Consider the following 20,702-nt stretch of genomic DNA (forward strand, 5'->3'; position numbering starts at 1 on the left):
CTGTGAAACAGGAGCATTTCTTCCATAAATAATAGCATTCTGGGATTTGGAGGAAACAATTGACAAAAATTCCCCATTGCCTTTCCACGGATGAGGTCAGGAAATTGAACTGTCTCCCATCACACTTCAGCTTAATGAAAGAAGAGAAAAGCAACAGTATGCACGAGTCTTCTGTCTGTGGTGGATGCGTTGACATCAGACAAACTTTAGGGAGGAGAGTGGCAGGAAAAGACAGAGACCATGCCGCGCAGCCAACCAGTCTTTAAAAGGACTGAGCTTGAGGGCTTCGATGTTCTGTTGGAAAAAGTAGAAGCCATTTCAGGTTGCCCCTTTTCTCAGCATTTGAAAGAAGAGAGCCTTTTATTTCCTCCAGGGTTTCCCTCTCCCCCTCCTCCTGAGAACAGTGCTCCCCTGGATGCTTCTTGTCTTATCCTCTCTCATTCTCAAGTTCCTCTGAAAGATGGTCCAGGCAGAACAGACAGACTTGGGCAGAGGATTCTTGTCTTTGGAGGGTGAGGTACTAGAGATTGAACCCAGACCATGAAGTGTGTCAATCTCATACTCTACCGCTAAGATGTAGGCCTGGCCCTCAAACCAGGGTTTCAACTAAAACCAATGTGTCAATCATTTTCTGTTTGAAACTGAGCAAGTCTTTGTTAAACAAGCTGTTGATGGAAACACAGAAGACTAATTACAGTATAGCCATCATTCCAGCATACTTGAGTGTGATTTGTTGTAAAAATCCATTTGTCCAGATCTGTAAACAACTTCAAACAGAAAACTCTGTAATCATAAACAGATTTTAAATACCAACACAGGAGAGTCTGAACATGGGAAATATTTAAATAACATCTATCTGCTTAGGAGTAACTAAAGAGGATGGTTTACCCAGGGACAAAGCTTAGAAGTATCTAGAGAGGATGATTTACCTATGGGCAAAGCTTAGAAGTAACTAGAAAGGATAGTTTTGTAGATGTAACCAACCATCTTATTAAATAAGAAACACAGAGCCGATTCAGAGAAGAAAGCCAAGAGGTCAGAGCTAAGAGCCTCACCCTTCCCGCTTCAGCGATCCTCTTCAGTCAAGAGAGCTCTCCAAAAAGGGCCTACTTTCTGTATGTATGTCTTTATATAGTCTAGCTGTTCTGCCTTCTCATTGGTTGTAAACCCAAACACGTGACTGCCTCATCACTGCCTGTATGTACAGCCCTCCAGGTCCTCTATGATATTGAGATTAAAGGCGTGCGCCACCGCTGCCACGCACTTGCTATGGCTCTAATAGCTCTGACCCCCAGGCAACTTTATTTATTAACATACAATTAAAATCACGTTTCAGTACAAGTAAAATACCACCACATGGTTTACCTATGGACAAAGCTGGAATGTCTTTGATTGCCTATTCTCTGTCATTATTCACATTAACTTGAATTGAAAATCTTGAGTATTTTTGATCCTCCTTTGCCACAGGCTAAATATCAGTTCCAAACATCTAAGGTTTTCTGTAGGCACCACAGCTTTATGAGGGTTAGGAAGGGTCAAAACCTATTCTGAACCAATTTCTGACAGTTCTGAAAATCATTTTGCCTCCTCCTGTGTTATATAGTCTGAAATAAATACCCAGGAAATCTTCGACGAGAGTCTTGCTTTATTTCATACAGCGGTTTCCATGTAAAGTTGATCTGTAGGATGAAATGTGGTTTGTCCATCCCATCACACCAGAACAATTCAAGATTCTCAATGAGTAGAATTTCAACTGTTCCTTTTATACTGTGAATGTAGACTTTGGTAATGCCACCAAGGATCCTCGGGCAAGATGAAGTTGTGGATGGTTGGGGCCACGTTTATAGCGCCTGGATCTATCCTTCAAAGCACTTAGGAAACACAAAAAGTAGAAAACACCCTGGATGCTATCTTTACTGCTGCCAGTGATGGGAATGCATTGTTTCTACAGCTGACTCATCTCCCAGTAAGCATGTAGCACATTTTACTTAGCTGCCCATCCACAAGTCAGTGGTTCCTTCGGTGACCTCCCGTAGCAGGGCTGGCTAGATGTCTCAGCCTGCGAACGTGCTTGTAGTACAAACCTGATAACCTGAGTTCATGCTCCAGAACCCACATCAGAAACAGGAAGCAGTGGCATGTGTCTGCAGTCCTAATACTGCAACGGCAAGATGGGAGGTCACACAGAAGACTCAGGCGGAAGTTCATGGGCCGGTGAGCATGGAGTGCAGCTCATCAAAAACAAAAGAGACCTTGCCTCTTAAAGGTAAAGGAGAGAACCAACTCCCAGTTAGCTCTCCGCTGACTTCCACACTCAGTGCTGTCCATGGCACGCACATGCTCACACTTGTGAACAAACAACTCGCATACAATAGTAATTATCTTTTAAAAAAATCCCTCATTTTGCCTATTGAAAATAATGCCTCAAAGGACATGGGAGTACAGATGGTTCTTTGACATAGTGATTTAACTTCCTCTGGGTATAGATGCTGGAGGGGTATGGTGGCATGCACCTGTCATCCAAGCTCTCAGAAAGTTGAGGTAGAAAGACCACAAATTGGAACCAACCTAAGCTACATAGACCAGCCTCAGCTATATGTATATAGCAAGACACTCTTATTAATGAAGAGACAAACAATTAAAGGGGAAATGGTGGAAGAATTAAGGTTTTTTTCCAAAATCAATTCATTAAAACCAATTAATAGCAATATACTCATCATTATATTATGTGTTGATGCTTTTTTGAAAAACATGTCAGTTGACAAATATAGGCATTTTTGAGGATAATGCGTGCTTTTAGTTGTGGAGTGAGATATGTAACTTGATCGTTCTCAAAACAATAAAGCCTATATAGAATCATAGTCACATACTCACCTAGACATTTGAGCCATGTGACTACATAGATATCTCTAGTTTCCGGTCATCAGCTAGAAGCTGGAATGGAATTGAAGGCTGTCATTTCTTAGATTAAAGGGCAACTCTCTCTGCACGTACATGGGTCAGTCTGAGCAGAGATGGGAATTTTCCAGAGAAAGCTGTGCTTGAAGCACAGCAGACAGTTTCCCTGACTGGTATGAGAAACAAGCCGAGTTATATGATCAGTTCGTTTCTATGGCATTCTCATGGAAACTTTTTTTTTTAATTTGATTCATATGACTTAAAAAATCAATTAGGAGTCCTTTGATTGATACAGCAGAAACAGTCTCTGAAGACTGTAAAGTATGTGATATATGGATCTAAGTACATATATATGCGCTCAGGTATATATATATATATATATACATATATATATATATATGTGTGTGTGTGTGTGTGTGTGTGTGTGTGTGTGTGTGTGTGTACACATATATATATATACATATATATATATCAATGTGCGTCTTTGATCATGTAATGTACACATTTTTAAGGCATATAGACATGCACCTGTATACACTGACTCGTATTGTATTCAGATATGCAGGTTATACATGACATAAATATAATAAACATATGGTACCCATTATACCAGAGACGACATACACCTTGCCTTTTGTGGTAGATTCCTAACAGATGAAGCTAAACAGGGATTCAAGGAAGCTGATTTTTTTTTTTAATTTGTGGGGTAGGATCGCTAAATGGCACAAAAATACCTTGTGGACTAATCATTGTCTTAGGCGGTTACCTGCTAGAGTAGTTTCTCCTTCCTAAGAACAAATATCTGGAGTCCCCTTTAGAATCTGGCCATAAGTACCCTGAGAGATAACGAGATTCCCTCCTGTGTGGTCTAAGCATTAGAGTTGGCGTCTGCCAAGACCTGAGTCTCAGCTTTCACAGCTCAGCATTTGGATGTGGGATGATAAGGCTGCGGATATGAAACTGCTGTGCCTCTCAGAGACGCCTTTCTGTGGCTTTCAAGTCAGCGCATCCGAGCTGATGGCTACATCCCAGAGCAGTGCAGGCCTCTGTGACCTGTGAGCACGCCTCTTCCTAGTATAAGCCAGCATCTTTCTCTCATAAGAACTGATAGTGATGTGTCCAAGAGTCAACAGTGTCTCTCACATATCCATGCCATTCTGTAATAATAACCAACTAATATTGTATAAAGTAATAATAAATATAAACAAAATAATACCTGTAACCTACATAACTTGGTAGCACAGTAGTTGACTTAGAAAACGGATATTTCCAGAGCCTTTGCATGATCTGTATGGATCCTCCATCTTATCCTCTGCCCCCAGGCTGATACACCAGTATCCTGAGTTCTCATGTAGTGTTTGCCTTGCTCCTGTCTTAAATTCTGTTTTTTATGTATTGTGTATGCTTGTGCTAATTCCCTTCTGTGTATTTTCAGGTTTATAAAATTGCATCATCCTTGTCTGTGGGGACTTGCGTTTTTTATTTAGTACTATGTGGTTTGGGATTCGTGTTTCATTTGTCTGCTGGTCTCTGGAGCAGCCTGTGCCTGGGCACTTTATATCATTTGTCCCTGTAGTAAAGGAAAAGAAACTTTAAGTTTCTGTTTGTTATTAATATGTCCAAATACAGAGAATTAGGATAGGAATCTCATATTTGGTCACCTTGCTGAACATCTGCTACGCTTTATAATTTGTGGAGCCCCTATGTGTACTAAAACTCACACATACTGCCTGTATTCCATATAGTCCTGCAGATACAAAGCTGCATTTCATCCTTTTTCATTCCCATGCCTTTTACTATTTACTGAGCAGAATCACAGGGAGGCATCGCATATAAACAGTGGGCTGTTCCACTTGCATTGCAGCCCAACTTGTTAATACAACGAACAATGCTTGCTAATCATGGTTGGGAAAGTAAGTACATTTTTTTTTCTTAATTTTCTAATGCCTTTTAAACTGTGAATATTTTAATGAACACTCTTTCTGGACCAATTGAATGGTGTGATGAATTACATTAATAGATTTTTTTAAATGGTGAATCATTGTAATTACTTTTGCCGTGTACTGTTTCATGTGGTTAAGGATGGCTTTGAATATCATGGGTGTAATGTTAATATCTGTGCTGGAGAATGAAGTACATTGTTCACACAGTCATTCGTTGATGGTTTTTGGTATTATGATTATCAATTACATGGGGCTGGAAAGATGGCTCAGTGCTTAAGAGCACTGGCTGCTCCTGCAGAAGACCCAGATTGGGTTCCCAGCACCCACATGGCTGCTTATGCAGCTAAGATCATACAGACTAAAGTCTGTAACTCCAGTTCTGGTGAATCTGATGCCCTCTCCTGTCCATGCATGCACAGGGTATACTTACAAGCATGCAGTTAAACACTCATGTAAGAAAATTAAAAAAAAAAATTTTAAAAGATGGTCACTTAGAGAGTCTAACACTGTATTATTATGTTCCTAAGAATTACTCATGCTATGTCTTGATGAATCCATACTTTTGTCATCATATACTCAATGTTTCTTTTGGTTAATATTTACTTTCAACTTTCTGTCTACCTATGGCTGAAATGTATTCTTTGCAAACACAGTATCAAGATATTGATTTTATATTGATTTTGCACATGTGTCTTTCTCTTGGGAAGAAAAGCATCTACTAAATTGTCATTAATAACAGATCAGTTTTTAATTTCTGCTCTTTATATTTTTTTAGATTTTCTTTATTTTTTATATTCCTATATTTTAGTACTTGTTTTGTGCCCTGTTGTACAATCAGTTTTGGAGAAAGTTCCATGAGGTGATAAGAAGGTATATTCTTTTTTTTTTTTTTTTTTTTTTTTGGTTTTTCGAGACAGGGTTTCTCTGTGTAGCTTTGCGCCTTTCCTGGAACTCACTTTGGAGACCAGGCTGGCCTCGAACTCACAGAGATCCGCCTGGCTCTGCCTCCCGAGTGCTGGGATTAAAGGCGTGCGCCACCACCGCCCGGCGGTATATTCTTAATAAAAAATAAAAATAAGATAAGAAGGTATATTCTTTAGTGATTAGGTGGAATGTTCTGTAAATATCTGTTAGGTGCACTTGACTTATAATACCAGTCAGCCGCAGCATTTCTCTGTTTAGTTTTTGTCTGGATGGCATGTCTGTTGGCAAGAGCAGGGTATTGGGGTCTTCCACTATCAGTGTATGAGGGCCAGCATGTGATTTACACTGTAGTAATGTTTCAGTTATAAAGTTGGGTATCCTTGCATTCAGTTCGTAAGTGTTTAGAATCACGGTATCCTCTTAGTGGGGTTTTCCCTTAATGAGTATGTCCTCCCATATCTCTACTGATTTGTTCTGGTTTGAAGTCTGTTTTATCAGATATTGAAATAGCATGGGGTCCTTTCCTTGGTCTTCACCTTGCCCCTGTCTTGCCTCTACTCTTCCCATGGCCATGGACTGAAGATAAGCTCTCGTTTATATAGACTGTTGTGTGGGCTGGTGTGATGATGTGACTCACCGTCTTTACTGTGGTCACCTGGATGAATGGACGGCTGCACACACTCCCATAGTCTACACCTGCCATATTAAACCCCCTCCTCTTGGATGTAAAGGTCTGTGCCATCTGAAATGTGAGCACTGGCCTGCTTACTTATATGTATTCTCGTCAGTAGTCTGATTTGATATTATTATCACCAAAAGGTTCTCAGTTACACGTTCATATTATTCAATAACTACAATTAGGTAAGTCTGGTGCACAGGTACGTGGGAAAAACTGTCATGTGCATAAAATTAAAGATCTATCCTTAGATATGCATGTGATACACATGCGTGCATGCACACAAAACAATCATACACATAAGATAAAGATCTATCCTTAGAAATACATTGTCTGTGGGGGAAGTATAGCAACTGTTCATTGTTTTTCTTCGGAGAGCAATTTGACTTACTATATTTTACTGAAACACATCAACAAATCATCAGAAAACTTTCTAAGTTCAACCTGGGAAAATGGTGGTCAAGACAATATACGTAGAAGGATACTTTCTGTGGCACCGTTAATCAGCTAAAGGTTCACCACTACTAATCTCAAACTAGGGAAGTGGATGTTAACTATGGCTATTTTCAAATTAATGCAGTTCTGTTTCACAGTTAAAACTGTGTGTGTGTGTGTGTGTGTGTTTGTGTGTGTGTGTGTGTGTGTGTGTGTATACATGCACGCATGCTTCATCTCAGCTGTGTTGAGTTAAACCTCAAGTTGTCAATAATGGTAACATTTGTACAAATTTTCAAGAATTCTAGATAATACAGCAAAGGCAGAAGGAAGGCAGAAAGAGTCTGTGCTCTTTCTTTTTGGTTGTGTTACTTTCTTGTGGTTCTCACGTAGCCTAGACTGCCCTTGATCTCCAGAGTATGGTGTTTCATCCATGAGTCACTACACCCAGCCTGTAATGTTTTGTTTTATTTCTTTATTTAAAAATTATTTGAAACAAACACAAACTATTAGCACTTGATTTTAATAGGCATAGTAGATGGCTAGGGAATTGTTTTAGTCCATGTATTTCAATGTACTTTAAAGGCTTCTTATTTAAATTTTTAAAAACTTTTTAAAAACTCACAGAGGAATACTTCATGTTTAAAAGAAAAATATCTTCCAATTGATCAACTTTATCTGGGCAGAAGAAAAATCTAGTGACTACTCTCTGGGTTCAGTCTGTCATCAGTGCCCACACTGCTTTCTTTTAGAGAGCCTCAGTGGTACAATTTGTTTGCTCTTTCTTTTCTCAATTCTCTTCCTTAAACCCATTACCTAGAAATAAGTAACCCTAAAAACAAAAACGAGTTAAGAGAATTTACCATAGGACGTGTGCTGTGGGATGGTCTTTCTGTAGGCTGTGAATATGTGTTACTATTATTGGTTAATAAAGAAGCTGTTTTGGCCTATGGTAAGGCAGGATGAGAGCCAGGCGGGAAATCCAAGAGAGATACAGAGAGAAGAGGGCGGAGTCAGGCCAGATACCATCAGCTAAGGAAAGAGCAACATGGCAGAGCACCACCAGCAAACCACCAGCCACATGGCAAAATATAGATTAATAGAAATGGGTTAATTTAAGATGTAAGAGCTAGCTAGTAAGAAGGCTGAGCCATAGACCAAACAGTTTGTAATTAATATATAAGCCTCTGAGTAATTATTTTATAAGTGGCTGCAGGACTGTGGGTGGGAGAGATTTATCTGGACTGTGGGCCTAGGCAGGACCGAGAAACTTCCCCCTACAGATATGTATGTAGTAAACATTGCCCAGGACCTAAGTTGTTTTCTTTATTTTTTAAATATCCCGCCAAAACCCCCACCCAAACTAAACACTCCATGGGCCACACCCTTCTCCCAGGGTCTCCCAACTGCTGGAAAAGGCCCTCTAGTGAAGCGCAAATCTATTTAGTCTTAACAATAAAAACCCAGAGTCAGGTATTAGGGTGGAAGCTGAAAGATCAGAGAAGCAGAACAGTCAGCCACTAGAGACTTCTTACTTCTACAAAATCTCAGACAGAATGGGGGATCATCCTGTCTCCACTCACCTTATATTCCTGTCTCCAACTCCCAATTGTGCTAAGATTAAAGGTCTGAGCCTCCCATGTGCTGGGATCAAAGGCATGAGATCCCAGATGCTGGGATCAAAGGTGTGAGCCACCACCACCCAGATCTGTTTCTCTTTTAAACTAGTTCAATCTCATGTAGCCCAGGGTATCTTTGAACTCCTGATCTTCCTGCTTCTTCCTCCCAAGTGCTAGAATTAAAAGTGTGCCACCACTGCCTAGCCTCTATGGTTAACTAGTGGCTAGCTCTAGCCTCTGATCTCCAGGCAAGCTTTATTTGTCAGAACACAAGCAAAATATCATACAACACTCTAGGCTTCACTTGTGGGCTGATATTGGAGGTTCCTAGGCAGTGTTTAGTTCTTTGTCTAAGAAAGCCTGTGTTCCCAGCAGAAGGGTACATCCTAATCATATTGCGATGTAAGGTAATTCTTCAAGTGTCTCATAAATGTGAGTAAAATATCCCAACTCTCTGTTGCAGTTGAAATGAAAATGGCCAAAGTGACTGACACACGGAGAGCCACCCGGGCAGTAGACTAGTCACCCTTACAAATCAACTGCTGGACATTGGCACGATGTCCAAACTGAGCCATGGAATCAGACAGAATATTTGACCCCGTATGCACTATCATCCATTTATTCCTGCAGACAGCTCTTCCTGCTGTTGAGCTCTTCAGTCTCTACCATTACCCACTGGGAGGTTGCTCAGGCTGGCCTTGAACTCACTCTGGATCCCTAGCAGATCTTGAACTTGAGATCCCTCTTACCCCAGCCTCCCAGGCAGCTGAAATTGCAGGCCTGCTTTCCCAGACTGGACCTAAAACTAGAACCTCTGAAGCTCTGTTTGTTGCTTAGAAAATGGAATTAGTTTCCTTTATATGGGATGTTCATACGCTTTTAAAAACATCACTTCAGGAGCACATCTTCTCCCTGATGCTTGATTTTCTTGTTCATTTTTTGAGGACTTGATCATGCCATGCAGTGCAGGCTGACCGTGAACGGAGGCTCTTCCTGCCTCTCGAGCCCACAGGGGCTCTCCCGGTGTTCCATGGTTCTAATTGTGATGAACCGTAGCAGGTATTAATGTAGCATCTGTAAAAAAAAAAAAAAAAAAAAAAAAAAAATTCTAGCAGAAAAGATTGTTCTGAGTATAAAGTAAGTATAAAACAAGCTTGTACCAAATTGCATCCCAGGATACAGATGTCCATAGGGGAGTGTAAAGTTAATTTATTTCAGAATTTTCAGCTTGGCTGGTAAAGATGCATTTTACACTTTAAAGTACTTTGACTGATCCCAGAACCATGGCCATGCCACTTGCAAGCTATGCCATGGGCCTGGAGTCATGCCTGCTTAGGAATACTGAACCGCAGGGTAGGACCAAAGTAACACGGGCTAATGGGGGCTTTGCTCTGATTTAGCTGAATGGTGAAGTAAATGAAGCGGCAGCTTTATTATGTTGGTTGCTCTCCTTTGTGAGACTCATGAGTAGAAACGAAAGAGCTGGAGGTCCTAGGGGGGCTGTCCCCACATTCCGGTGTTATTCCTGGTATTGTAATAGACCCCTGTGTGGTTCACGAAGAGGTAGGAAAGTGAAACCTGTTAGCGGGAGCGTTGGTTGTAATCTATGTTTTTGATTATCGATGACAGGATCCTAAAATTACACCCAAATATCTCTCACCGGTTCTGAAATTGAGTTTCTGAAAAAGCACGGCAGAAGTAATAGGAGGTAAAGTGCAGAGTTCCAGAGAAATGAGCTGCGAATTGAGCCTGCGATGGAAATTGATCCTATCAGTCAGCTTCTGCCCTTATTCCGAGAGAAGGAGATGAGGGAGAAGGAGGCAGGGTGGCTGATTAAATAGGATACTAAGAGCTGGAGGCTAGAACTGGGCTTGCTGGTCCCTCGGGTCAGGAATGTAACTGTCAGGCTTCTCTGCTGGAAGCCTGGCTCAATCTGGCAGAAAAAGAAGGAAATGAAAAATGCCCTGGGCCAGTGTGGGAGTCACCTGAGCTTCCTAAGTTTCCTGCAGTTGGCTCATCTTGAACCAATGATCTCATCATAGAATAGCTGGCCCCATGTCTCACACCAATGGGGATCATCACGATGCCCCTCTCAAAAAGGCAGGGTGTGTCAGTGAGTCCAGAAGGTGTGAGTGCAAAGGGAAATGGCCTTAGAATCAATTCCTGTTTTCAGCCCTGTCTTTGGGATTCAAGAGGAATGAGGAGCAAATATCCTGTAACTACTGGTCTTGGGTATATAGTTTATTACCCTGTTATCTAACTGGAGGAGAACTATATTGCTCCCATAGAATGGCACTAATGGCATGCTGAGGGAACTTGGTGGGTGCGGGTGCTATTTGTACTGTACTCTCAGGAATGCAGTGTATGTTCCAATTAGCCTTGCTGAAGCCCCACATTCCTGGTTATGGAGTTGCTACTGTGTGATCTGTTTCTCCAACGATGCCCCTTAGAGTCTTGAGTGATCATCAGTGTAACTCACTGGCCTCAGTGTCCCCTTGGAACGGCTTGTTCACAGTTAGCAAATATTTCTGCAGAAACTTTGAAACTGAAGGTGTCGTAAAATCCTAACTTAAGATGCAAGCCTTTTTAAAGCATGGCTGGTTCAGTTTAAATTTTACAGACTGGAGGGAGAAAAGAGAAAGAAGGTTGCTGGGGATGAATTGCCAAAGGCTCAGTCACTGGACTTGACCTAGCCACAATGTCATTAAGGAGAGAAAGCTTTCACAGGTGCTTGAGAGCACATGGGATGCCATTTACATTCTGGGGTGTGTCTGTCCTTTAACATTCGTTGTTCCTGTTCAGTTTGATTTTGCATATGGTTTTTTGGTTTGGAGATTGCCCTTGGATCATCAGATGTGTATTCTAATACTTAGATCCTCTTACAGCTGCTGATGTGTTAGTATTTTTGTTTGGTTGGTTGTTTTATGTTTGTTTGCTTGTTTGTTTGCTTGATTGTTTGATTAACTACCTCAGCTTGCTTAACTTTGCCTCTGGGCCCTAGCAAGAGAAAAGGACAGTATCCCACAACAGTAGACCATTCAGTCATTAATTTTAACAAGTTGGAGAAGTGGCTAGGAATTAGAGTCAAGGTGACTTTTATAATGATGCCCTGTAGATAGGGTTCAAAGTTACCTCCATTGGCATTGACCTTGCCACAATGGTGTCAACATCTCTGTAGATACAGCAGAGCTACACACCACTGACAAAAGCCTACAGAGAGTGAACAAGGAAATAGATGTGTTGTGACTTCTGATAGAATTGCTTCTCCATAAGCTACAACTCAACTGAATCCATCTAACCTGCTGAGCACCACGCATTAGCGACAGTACCCTATGAAATAGCTGTGGACTCTTCTTCTGGTCACTGAGCTGACTGGAAGCTTTGCTTGATGGCTCTGCAAATAGGTACCCTGGGAAAGGACCAAAATTCTAAATGCAGTTTCTCTACAATGTGTGCCTGCTTTTGTTTCAACGTGATGTTAAAAAATTACAAGGGGGGGGGAGTTCTTTTTAAAAATATTTTTATTGGAGTTTTTTGACGATTTCATGCAGAGAATTCTGCATTTTGATCATATTGACCCTCAACTCCTTCCTCCAACTCCTTCCAGTCCATTCCTACCTCCCCACATCCTCCCATCTCCATGTCCTCTTTTGCTGTTATTGTTTTAATAACAATAATAATGTTTTAATGACTGAGTCCAATCTGTTCTGCTCATGTACTTCTAGGTGTTGCTCCTCTCTGGAGTGTGAGAAACATCCTTAATCAGTGCACTCTATTGAAATGCTTATATACAATAGCTTTGTATTGGATTGATCCAGAACCTGATGATGCTGAGCAATGAGGACAAGTCTCTTCATCCAGGAGTTGGGGCAACACACCTATCGAATGTTAATTACGACTCTCATGACAATACTGGTTTTAGATACTTGGTCATGGAGATGTTTGATTCCCGCTAGCGTACCAGTTTTCTTGGCAGATGAATGAAGAGCTTGAAACTTCATTTTGCCTTGCTGCAGTTCTACAGGGCACTAACAAAGGAAAGCATTCGTTCTTTGAAAACGTTACCAGTAGACAGACAAAAAAAAAAAAAAAAAAAAACCCACAAACAAAAAAAAACTTACCTTTATAATCCTGAGGCTTTGTGTATTTTTTTAGGTAAGGCGTGAAATATGTACTGCATAATAGTTTTCCATTCAGATCAAATTTACACTGCTTATTTAATATCTGGGTAATCAGTCATTTAGTGCAGTGATAGAAACCTTGGGAAAGCCCTTTAGGACAGTCCTTGTGGAGACGTAATAGAGCAGGAAGATGGTGAAGAGATGCCTGCTCATCTGTAAGAGATCTTGGGTTTCTTGAAAGGTTCCATAAACATCTGAGTGATGAAGCATCAAATAAAATGCAACATTTCCTTCACATTAGGAAAAGTTATTAATCCGGAAGAAGCCTCAGTGTTATTTCTAAGTACCTTATTGGTGATATTTTCCTAACATCTGTAATTTTTAAAAGTGTAGCTGGAGTTTTCCTGGTCCTGCCTGGCCCACGGTCAGGACAAATCTCTCTCACCTGCCAGTCGTACAGCTGCTCAGACCCAACCAAGTAAACACACAGAGACTTATATTTCTTATAAACTGTATGGCCATGGCAGGCTTCTTGCTAACTGTTCTTATATCTTAAATCAACCCATTTCTATTAATCTATAAGTTGCCAAATAGCTCGTGGCTTACCGGTATCTTAACATCTGCTTCTCATCATGGCAGTTGGCAGTGTCTCTCTGCCTCAGCCTTCCACTTCCCAGAATTCTCCTCCCTCCTTGTCCCACCTATACTTCCTACCTGGCTACAAGCCAATCAGCATTTTATTTATACACAGTGATATCCACAGCATAAAAGTTGGTTTATGACTCTTATAATTTAAATATTTTAAAAAATAGTTCATCCATAAGTAATGTTCCATACGAATGCCACTTGGTTACCTGGGGCTGTTGTGGTCTTCCTGTCCTTAGTCTCTAACTTATGTAGAGAAAGCAGCATGGGGATCATTGTTAGAAACAGACACACATGGAAGTTGCCATCTTCAGACACAAGGCAGGCACATTTCTGGCTCCCTCCAGTGAGGGTGGTTGTTATGCCAAGCCACGAGAGTCTATTAAAGGATCTCGGGAATTTATTAAGTTATAAAATGGGGATAATACACTCACAAATATGGAACAAAATAAACACCTCCACTCATTCAGTTGTTGTCACCCTCCACTCCACCTAAGGGTGATGAGATCACCCAAGAGAGCACCAAAGCACCTCCTCCTCAGTTTTAACCAGTCATGTATCCAGAAAGGGCCACTCCCAGAAAGGCTAGATAGCAAAAAGGTCATTGGTTGAACAGATTGAATACCCACAGCACTTCCCCTTTTTTGTCTAAATAAAAGGGTTCTAAACCTAATACAAACTATATACAATATAAACAATTATCAAGTATTGTCCAGGAGATGAAAGCATAATAACATAAACAAAAGTGGAACTACAATCAACAAGAACAACATCAAGTAAGAAACATACGAAATGTCCAGAACATAGGTAAATAGCAAATTACAGAGATTACTCCAATAGTTGTCCCATCCTGAAGAATCTAACTCTAGTACCTAATATGTTCTTAGTTAAGATACAAGAGGATTGTAACTATAGCTATCTAGTCTTCAACCCCATCAAAGACCTGAGGGGGGGAAAAATATTACCTGAGTAAACAGGAAGTGCAAGCAAGCAACTTCCAAAGTATGCAAGAAATGAAACAGCTGACTGCCTAGATAGTCACCCATTGTTTCTCTGCATTGTTGCGGCATCATCCTCCATTGGCTATAGGCTAGAATATCTGACAGATCATTTTCAGAAGCGGGAAAATTTGAAAGACTGTCCTACCCTGTCTTGGCAAGGTTCAGCAGTCGCTTTTCCTTATGTCCTGATCGTTCGGTTTAGACAGTACGCTTACTGTCAGCAGTCAAGGCATGGTGCAGTACTTTGCCCTACAGGCAATATTTGCCAAGAAGAACACAAACTCCATGTGGAGTGTCTTTGATGCCCATCATCCTTTTAGGAGGAGATCTATGCTGCCAGGAGCAATCATGTCTCATGTCAACAGAATTCTAAGTTATTAAAACCTTCAAATTCCATCTCCTCTAGATCTATGAAGCATTTGAAGATTATCTATCCATCTGAAATATATCTCTATTTATCTAGAAAACCTAATTAACATGACTGTAAGTTTAACAAGCATGGGTGACTATTAACCTGTAACTCTTATCAACCTACATAGCTTAAAGACTAAGGCTTCACATAATAAAATTAAACAGTCTGTAAACAGATGTACAGTATAAGGACAATGACCTTGAATGATACAAAAATATCTTAGGGGTAGAAATGTACAGTGCAATATGGCAAAAATATCCTTAATTTGTATCAATATACAAAATATCCTAAACAGAAGTAGAACATACATACAGTCATACTGTATGACATACAGTATGTCAAATATAATTTTACATTTGTATCAATATACAAAAATATTTTAAACAGAAGTAGGGACATATGTCCAATGTGACAAATACAGTTTTGACTTTGTATCAATATACAAATTATCTTAAACAGGAATAGAAAAATAATGTTACATTTGTAACAATATACAAAAATCCATACTAATGCAACTTACCTAAAAGTGAAAGTTGCTGATTTAGTCTACAAGTGGATACAATAATCTGCTTTATTTCCTATCCTACCTATCCCCCTTTTTTCTATTCCAAATGAGATTCCTGAGTCTAACTTTATTGTTCTATCCCCAACCCTATAACAATTTATATCCAACTCCTAAGAGCTGACAATTATCCATAACCCTGAGGAAACAAAAGCCTGTTGGGAGAGGGGATGTCATTTTCTTAGAATTTCTTTCTGCTGTCCAGGGGGACAAAGGACTCCCTGTGGGATCCTGTAAAAATTAGAACAATGGTTAAGTCTCATGAAGACTAGCTGTAACATTTGTAACCAGTCTCAGAGTAATGGGTAAAGCTTATCTGAAGTTATGACTAGAGGTGTAAGATGGGGGACCATCTCAGCTAGCCACCTTGGAACTGTCCAGAACAGTTTGCAGTCCAAAGCCAATCTTTGTGTGGTGTTTATCAGCACAATGGCATCATTATAAACCAGGTAGAATCGTTGTTGTGGGACCCCATTATCTTTCTGGAGACTTCAGAAATGGCAGTTAGAAAAATTTACTGTTCGCTGTGGAAAATTAAACATTATTAATATCAAGACAGAAAGTTTAAATTTTAAGATAGTAATGTATCTAAAGAAGGTTCCAAAGAGTCGAACATAAGTGTGAATAGAAAGAGAATTGTGACCGTAGTTCCTAGATTTTTGGTTTTCTTCTGTCCCACACCAGGTGACTGTTACGATACGAGAGAAAAACTCTTAATTTTTTCTTTTAACAGCATACTTAGATTTAGAGAAGGAGAGAGCCAAACTCCAACTCTAAAGCCAGCTTTAACTAGGACTTCAACTTTTTTGAGAAGTAAAAAGATATTGATGTTTAGGTAGTGAGCTTTTACCCCAATTAGAGTATTTGTACCATTAGGTCAGATTTTTTTTTGCTTGGTGATATTTTTTTTGATAGCTTTCCCTTCTTTAGATGGGCTAGTTGTCCAAGGTCTTTTGACTTCTCGTATTTCTATTTTCCTGTAAAGACAGAAACAGAACCCTGCCCTGGTCCTTGTTTGGTGAGTTTCCCTTACAGCTTGTAGAGATGTCACATCAGTGGATGAACTATCACTTCTCCTTATTAAGAAATTTCTCCTGTTCAAATCGAATCTTTATTAATTTGGATGGTACCCATAGAGAGTTTTGAATTGAATCTTTATTAATTTCAATGGTATCCATAGAGAGCTGAACAGGAGACTGTGCCCAGGGCCTCTTTCTCCACGGGTTAGGAAGTAAAGGAGGAGACTTCTTCCTAGTACCCTCTCTCAAAATGAAACACACAGGATTACTGTTACACATCACATTCTTCCATCATGTTTAGAAATCATTAATATCCTGAAGTACTGTTTCCTTGTCCCATCAGAATCATAGTGCCACAGTCTAGCCTTGACTCTAAGTCATCAAGCCACAGAACTTAGATTTATGCATTGGGGATGGAAGCATCCAGTTCATAGAATTGTTTTAAATACCTGGTAAATCCTAACTATCATTTTTTAAGTTTCTAATTTCCTTACCAATTCTCTTGCATTCACTATGGCAACCACACTTAAGGAAAATAAAACTTGAAATTATCAATGAACCATGGCTCTAGCAAAGCAGAGCATTCTAGCTTAGTCTTTGCCTAACCCTGAAAGGGCCACCCTTGCAAACATGGTGTATTCAATAATGGTTGTATGGTTTGTCTTAGTGCCATCATTTCCAAAGCAAGCTTACTCTTTCTTTATATGTTTTAATTCATATTATTCAAAATACACTTATTTCTTACATGTGTTTTAAGTTTCTCTGATTTACAGAATCCACCTTGTTAATTCTTTTCCCATGTGTTTTTCTTCTCTTTCAAAATAGATCCCATGCGTGGCCCGAGAAAACTGGAAGTTGTAGAGGTCAAGTCTCGACAAATCACCATCCGCTGGGAGCCATTTGGATACAATGTAACTCGTTGCCATAGTTATAATCTCACAGTGCACTACTGTTACCAGGTGGGAGGACAGGAGCAGGTGCGAGAAGAAGTGAGCTGGGATACGGATAATTCACACCCTCAGCATACAATCACCAACCTGTCCCCCTACACCAATGTCAGCGTGAAGCTCATCCTCATGAACCCCGAGGGGCGCAAGGAAAGTCAGGAACTCATTGTACAGACGGATGAAGACCGTGAGTGCTTTTAACTGATATGTCTATGTAAAATATGTTCTTCCAAAACAACTTCGGTGTCTTTGACTTTTAGAGCTGCATGTTGAAAACAGGTGGCAGGTCACCTTCATGGAGCTTAATATGTCTGTTCTCCTACTCCGAAGCACTAGTTAGGAGAGAAGGAACAGAGACCGAGGTTTCTCGTTTTTATATAATTCAGTTTTACAATGTCACACGTAGACACAATTCGTATTGACCGTTCTCCTCTCCCACAGCCCTGTCACTCTGTCCACCCTCCATGGTCCCTCACAGATCTCTCCCTTACATCTATCTCAATTCATTTTATTCCATGACCCACTGAGATTAACCAGGGCAATCTGTGGGACCTTATGTTTAGGTCTATCCATTGGAGCCTGGTGGCCTCAGCCCTGGACATACAACTAAAGGTAGCAATTTCCCCTCTCCAAGAATCTTTCATTCTGGTAGTGTATATAGCTCTATCCCCCCTCCACCTTCTTTGACTGATTATTGAGCTCCTCTTGTGTGGGTCTGCTATAGAGAACTACAACTTTGAGTTAATGATTGCAATAGTTCTGTGAGTCCAGATGATGCTATTGTATGACCCCTGACCTTATCCTCCTGACCCCTTCTGGAATGTTCCACAAGCTTTAGAGGAGATGGCATGGACTTCTATTTAGTGCTAGGCCCATAGTCAGTGCTTATTCTCCAAATTTTTGTTTTGTTTTGTTTTGTTTTTGTTTTTCGAGACAGGGTTTCTCTGTGTAGCTTTGCGCCTTTCCTGGGACTCACTTGGTAGCCCAGGCTGGCCTCGAACTCAGAGAGATCCGCCTGCCTCTGCCTCCCGAGTGCTGGGATTAAAGGCGTGCACCACCACCGCCCGGCTTATTCTCCAAATCTTATTTTGACTAATAAGTGGCACTTTTCTATATGGAAATTCTATAATATTCTAAGTAGTTCTTAACATTTTCATTATCATATTGGATTGAGATATTACATCAGTTCCACAAACTGCTATCTGAACATCTTTACATGGCGTTCATTCTCATCGTTCCAATCAAATCCATCACAGACCCACCAGAGCCAGAGTTCCACCTGCGTGAGCCTGTGATCACATGCCTGTGGCTTGCCCGGAAGATATCCCTGACTTCTGGCTCTTACAGTCTTCCCACCCCTTCTCTGTGGTGTTGCTTGACGTCTAGAGAGCCTACTATAAATCTCGTTTGTATGCTGTAACATATTATAATATGTTATCATTTACTTTTGTATAAACTACCTTTAAGAATAAACCATTATTTTTCATCTGTAGCAATAATTATGCCCCACAAGATGTGATAAACATCCAAAAATACAAAATCAGTCCTTGCATGACATGAGAGAATGTTACTGATAAACACGTGATTCCTGTTTTAACTAACACTGTTGTTGAGTCAACAGGCGATAAAATGTAGCCATTTCATCAAGACCAGATATGACTGGCAGAGAGAAGAAGTTACCCAACTCCTTTGGAGTTTCAAAGTGAGAACTAAGTTAGGAATTCTTTGGAATCCTGTCAAAACGTCAGACTCGCTAATTTTGGATGTTTGTTTATTTAAATTATCTCACTAGTCTCAGGAATTAAGCCTTGTGTTATTTGCAAATAAAAACCTATTGTTTTGTAGCTCAGCAGCATTCAGCTAATTAGAAAAGAACTATTATTGCAAATTACATTTTCTCAATAACCAACCAAACAAAAACCCACTTCAAAGAAGATGGGGAGAAGAAAGACAGAGTAATTGTCAAACAATTCCAAGTTTGAAGAGAAAAGCAACAGTTCTTGTGACTCTAGTTTACCCAACATCATTTTGTTCTGGAATCACATGTTTATTGAAGTGTTTATTAACAGGAAGTGCATGGAAATTATCTTTTGATCACCATTAGCAGTATCACTGGAGAGCATAGGTGATATGGCTACTTCCCTAAAATCCATAATCCTAGAATATCTAAAGCACATCTTCAACCTAAATTCATTTGACATTTTATTTTCTCTATTAAGTCTTTTTGATTAAAAAAAAAAAAGCCAACTGTATTTTTCCTGTTCTAAGCCTTAATTTTTTTGGATGGGTCCACTTCAAGCATTCTTTTTTATTACATCATTTATTGATTTTTGCACATATCTATGTGACTATATGTGTTGGTTCACGTGTGCCATGGTGTGCATGTGGATTTCCAATGAAATTTGGTAGGAGCTGGTGCTATTGTTGCATTACATAAATCCCTGGTGAGGAGCTCTGTCAGCTTAGTGGCAGGTACCTTCATCCACTGAGTCGTTTCGTCAGCCCCACGTAAGGTGCTTCTCCTACAATACCTTCAGTTACCATGTCTCTTCCAAGGCATTTAAAAAAGTTTGCTTTCTTTTTTTTTCAATCAAGATGCCCTTCAAATCAACATAATTTGAATATATCCCATTCAATTTTAGGTTGATTTCTTCTGTTTCCTTTCTTCATTCTTGAACCTACATAAATATTTTCAAATGTAAACTATCATGCAGTAAAACATCCACCCATACAGCTGTGCTGATGCTGAGAAAGGGTGAAGTCATAGGAAACACTTTAGAGGCAGAGAGGACAGGATTGGTAGCATTTCCTCAGGCTTGAACCAGTTGAAGCCTGGTTCAGCTTCTGGTTGTGATGAGTAGTCAAAGCCCAGAGTCTGGAATCGTGTTTCCTGGGAACTTACTTCTTAATACTATGTATACTTCGTTTCAACATAATCTTCTATTGATTTCTTCAGCCCAGAATGAGTGATTACTTCCATATTATATATTATTCAGATGCTATACATTAGAAATTGACTTAAATCCAACATCATTTTAGAAATGAAGCAAGTGAAATCCAAGCAGGACCAGCAGCTGTCTAAACTGCGTATTTTTAATTATTGGAGAGTCTTAAATAGCAGTCACCCCCACCCCATGCACATCAATAAAAAGCTTTTCTGTTAAATACTTGGCTCCATTTGGATTAAATACAAAAGCTCTCACTCTACCAATAAGCATGCCTTCAAATAAAAATGAGTTTCAAATTTGAAATCCTTCACTTTCTTTTGAAATTCCAGGCATCCGTCCAGTCTGAGACAGACTTGGTGACAATTAGAAGGCTATTCATATCCTTGCACAGTCTAAAACATCTCTCCAGCCTCCTTTTTAAAATCTTTATTGAAATGTTTATCCATTCATGTGTTGATGAACATTTGGGGTAGTTCCAGTTAAGAATAATGCTGCTGTGAATATTTGGTACAGTCTTCTGAGTTGACCTGTTCTCAGTTATCTTGAGTGATC

The 20,702-nt window shown here is 40.0% G+C and overlaps 1 protein-coding gene across 11 annotated transcripts in view; it reads left to right on the forward strand.

The window, feature by feature from the left end:
* Ptprm (protein tyrosine phosphatase receptor type M) overlaps positions 1–20,702 on the forward strand; it is a 715,625-nt gene that overhangs the window by 407,201 nt on the left and 287,722 nt on the right. For all 11 annotated transcript variants that reach the window (XM_052750180.1, XM_052750177.1, XM_052750181.1 and 8 more), the window contains one exon: positions 17,081–17,389. In XM_052750180.1, the coding sequence (XP_052606140.1) occupies positions 17,081–17,389 (309 nt within the window). The remainder of the gene's footprint in view (positions 1–17,080; positions 17,390–20,702) is intronic.

This window comes from Peromyscus californicus, unplaced genomic scaffold, assembly GCF_007827085.1.
Source record: "Peromyscus californicus insignis strain IS unplaced genomic scaffold, ASM782708v3 Scaffold_21__1_contigs__length_65335640, whole genome shotgun sequence".
In the NCBI taxonomy this organism is placed as follows: domain Eukaryota; kingdom Metazoa; phylum Chordata; class Mammalia; order Rodentia; family Cricetidae; genus Peromyscus; species Peromyscus californicus.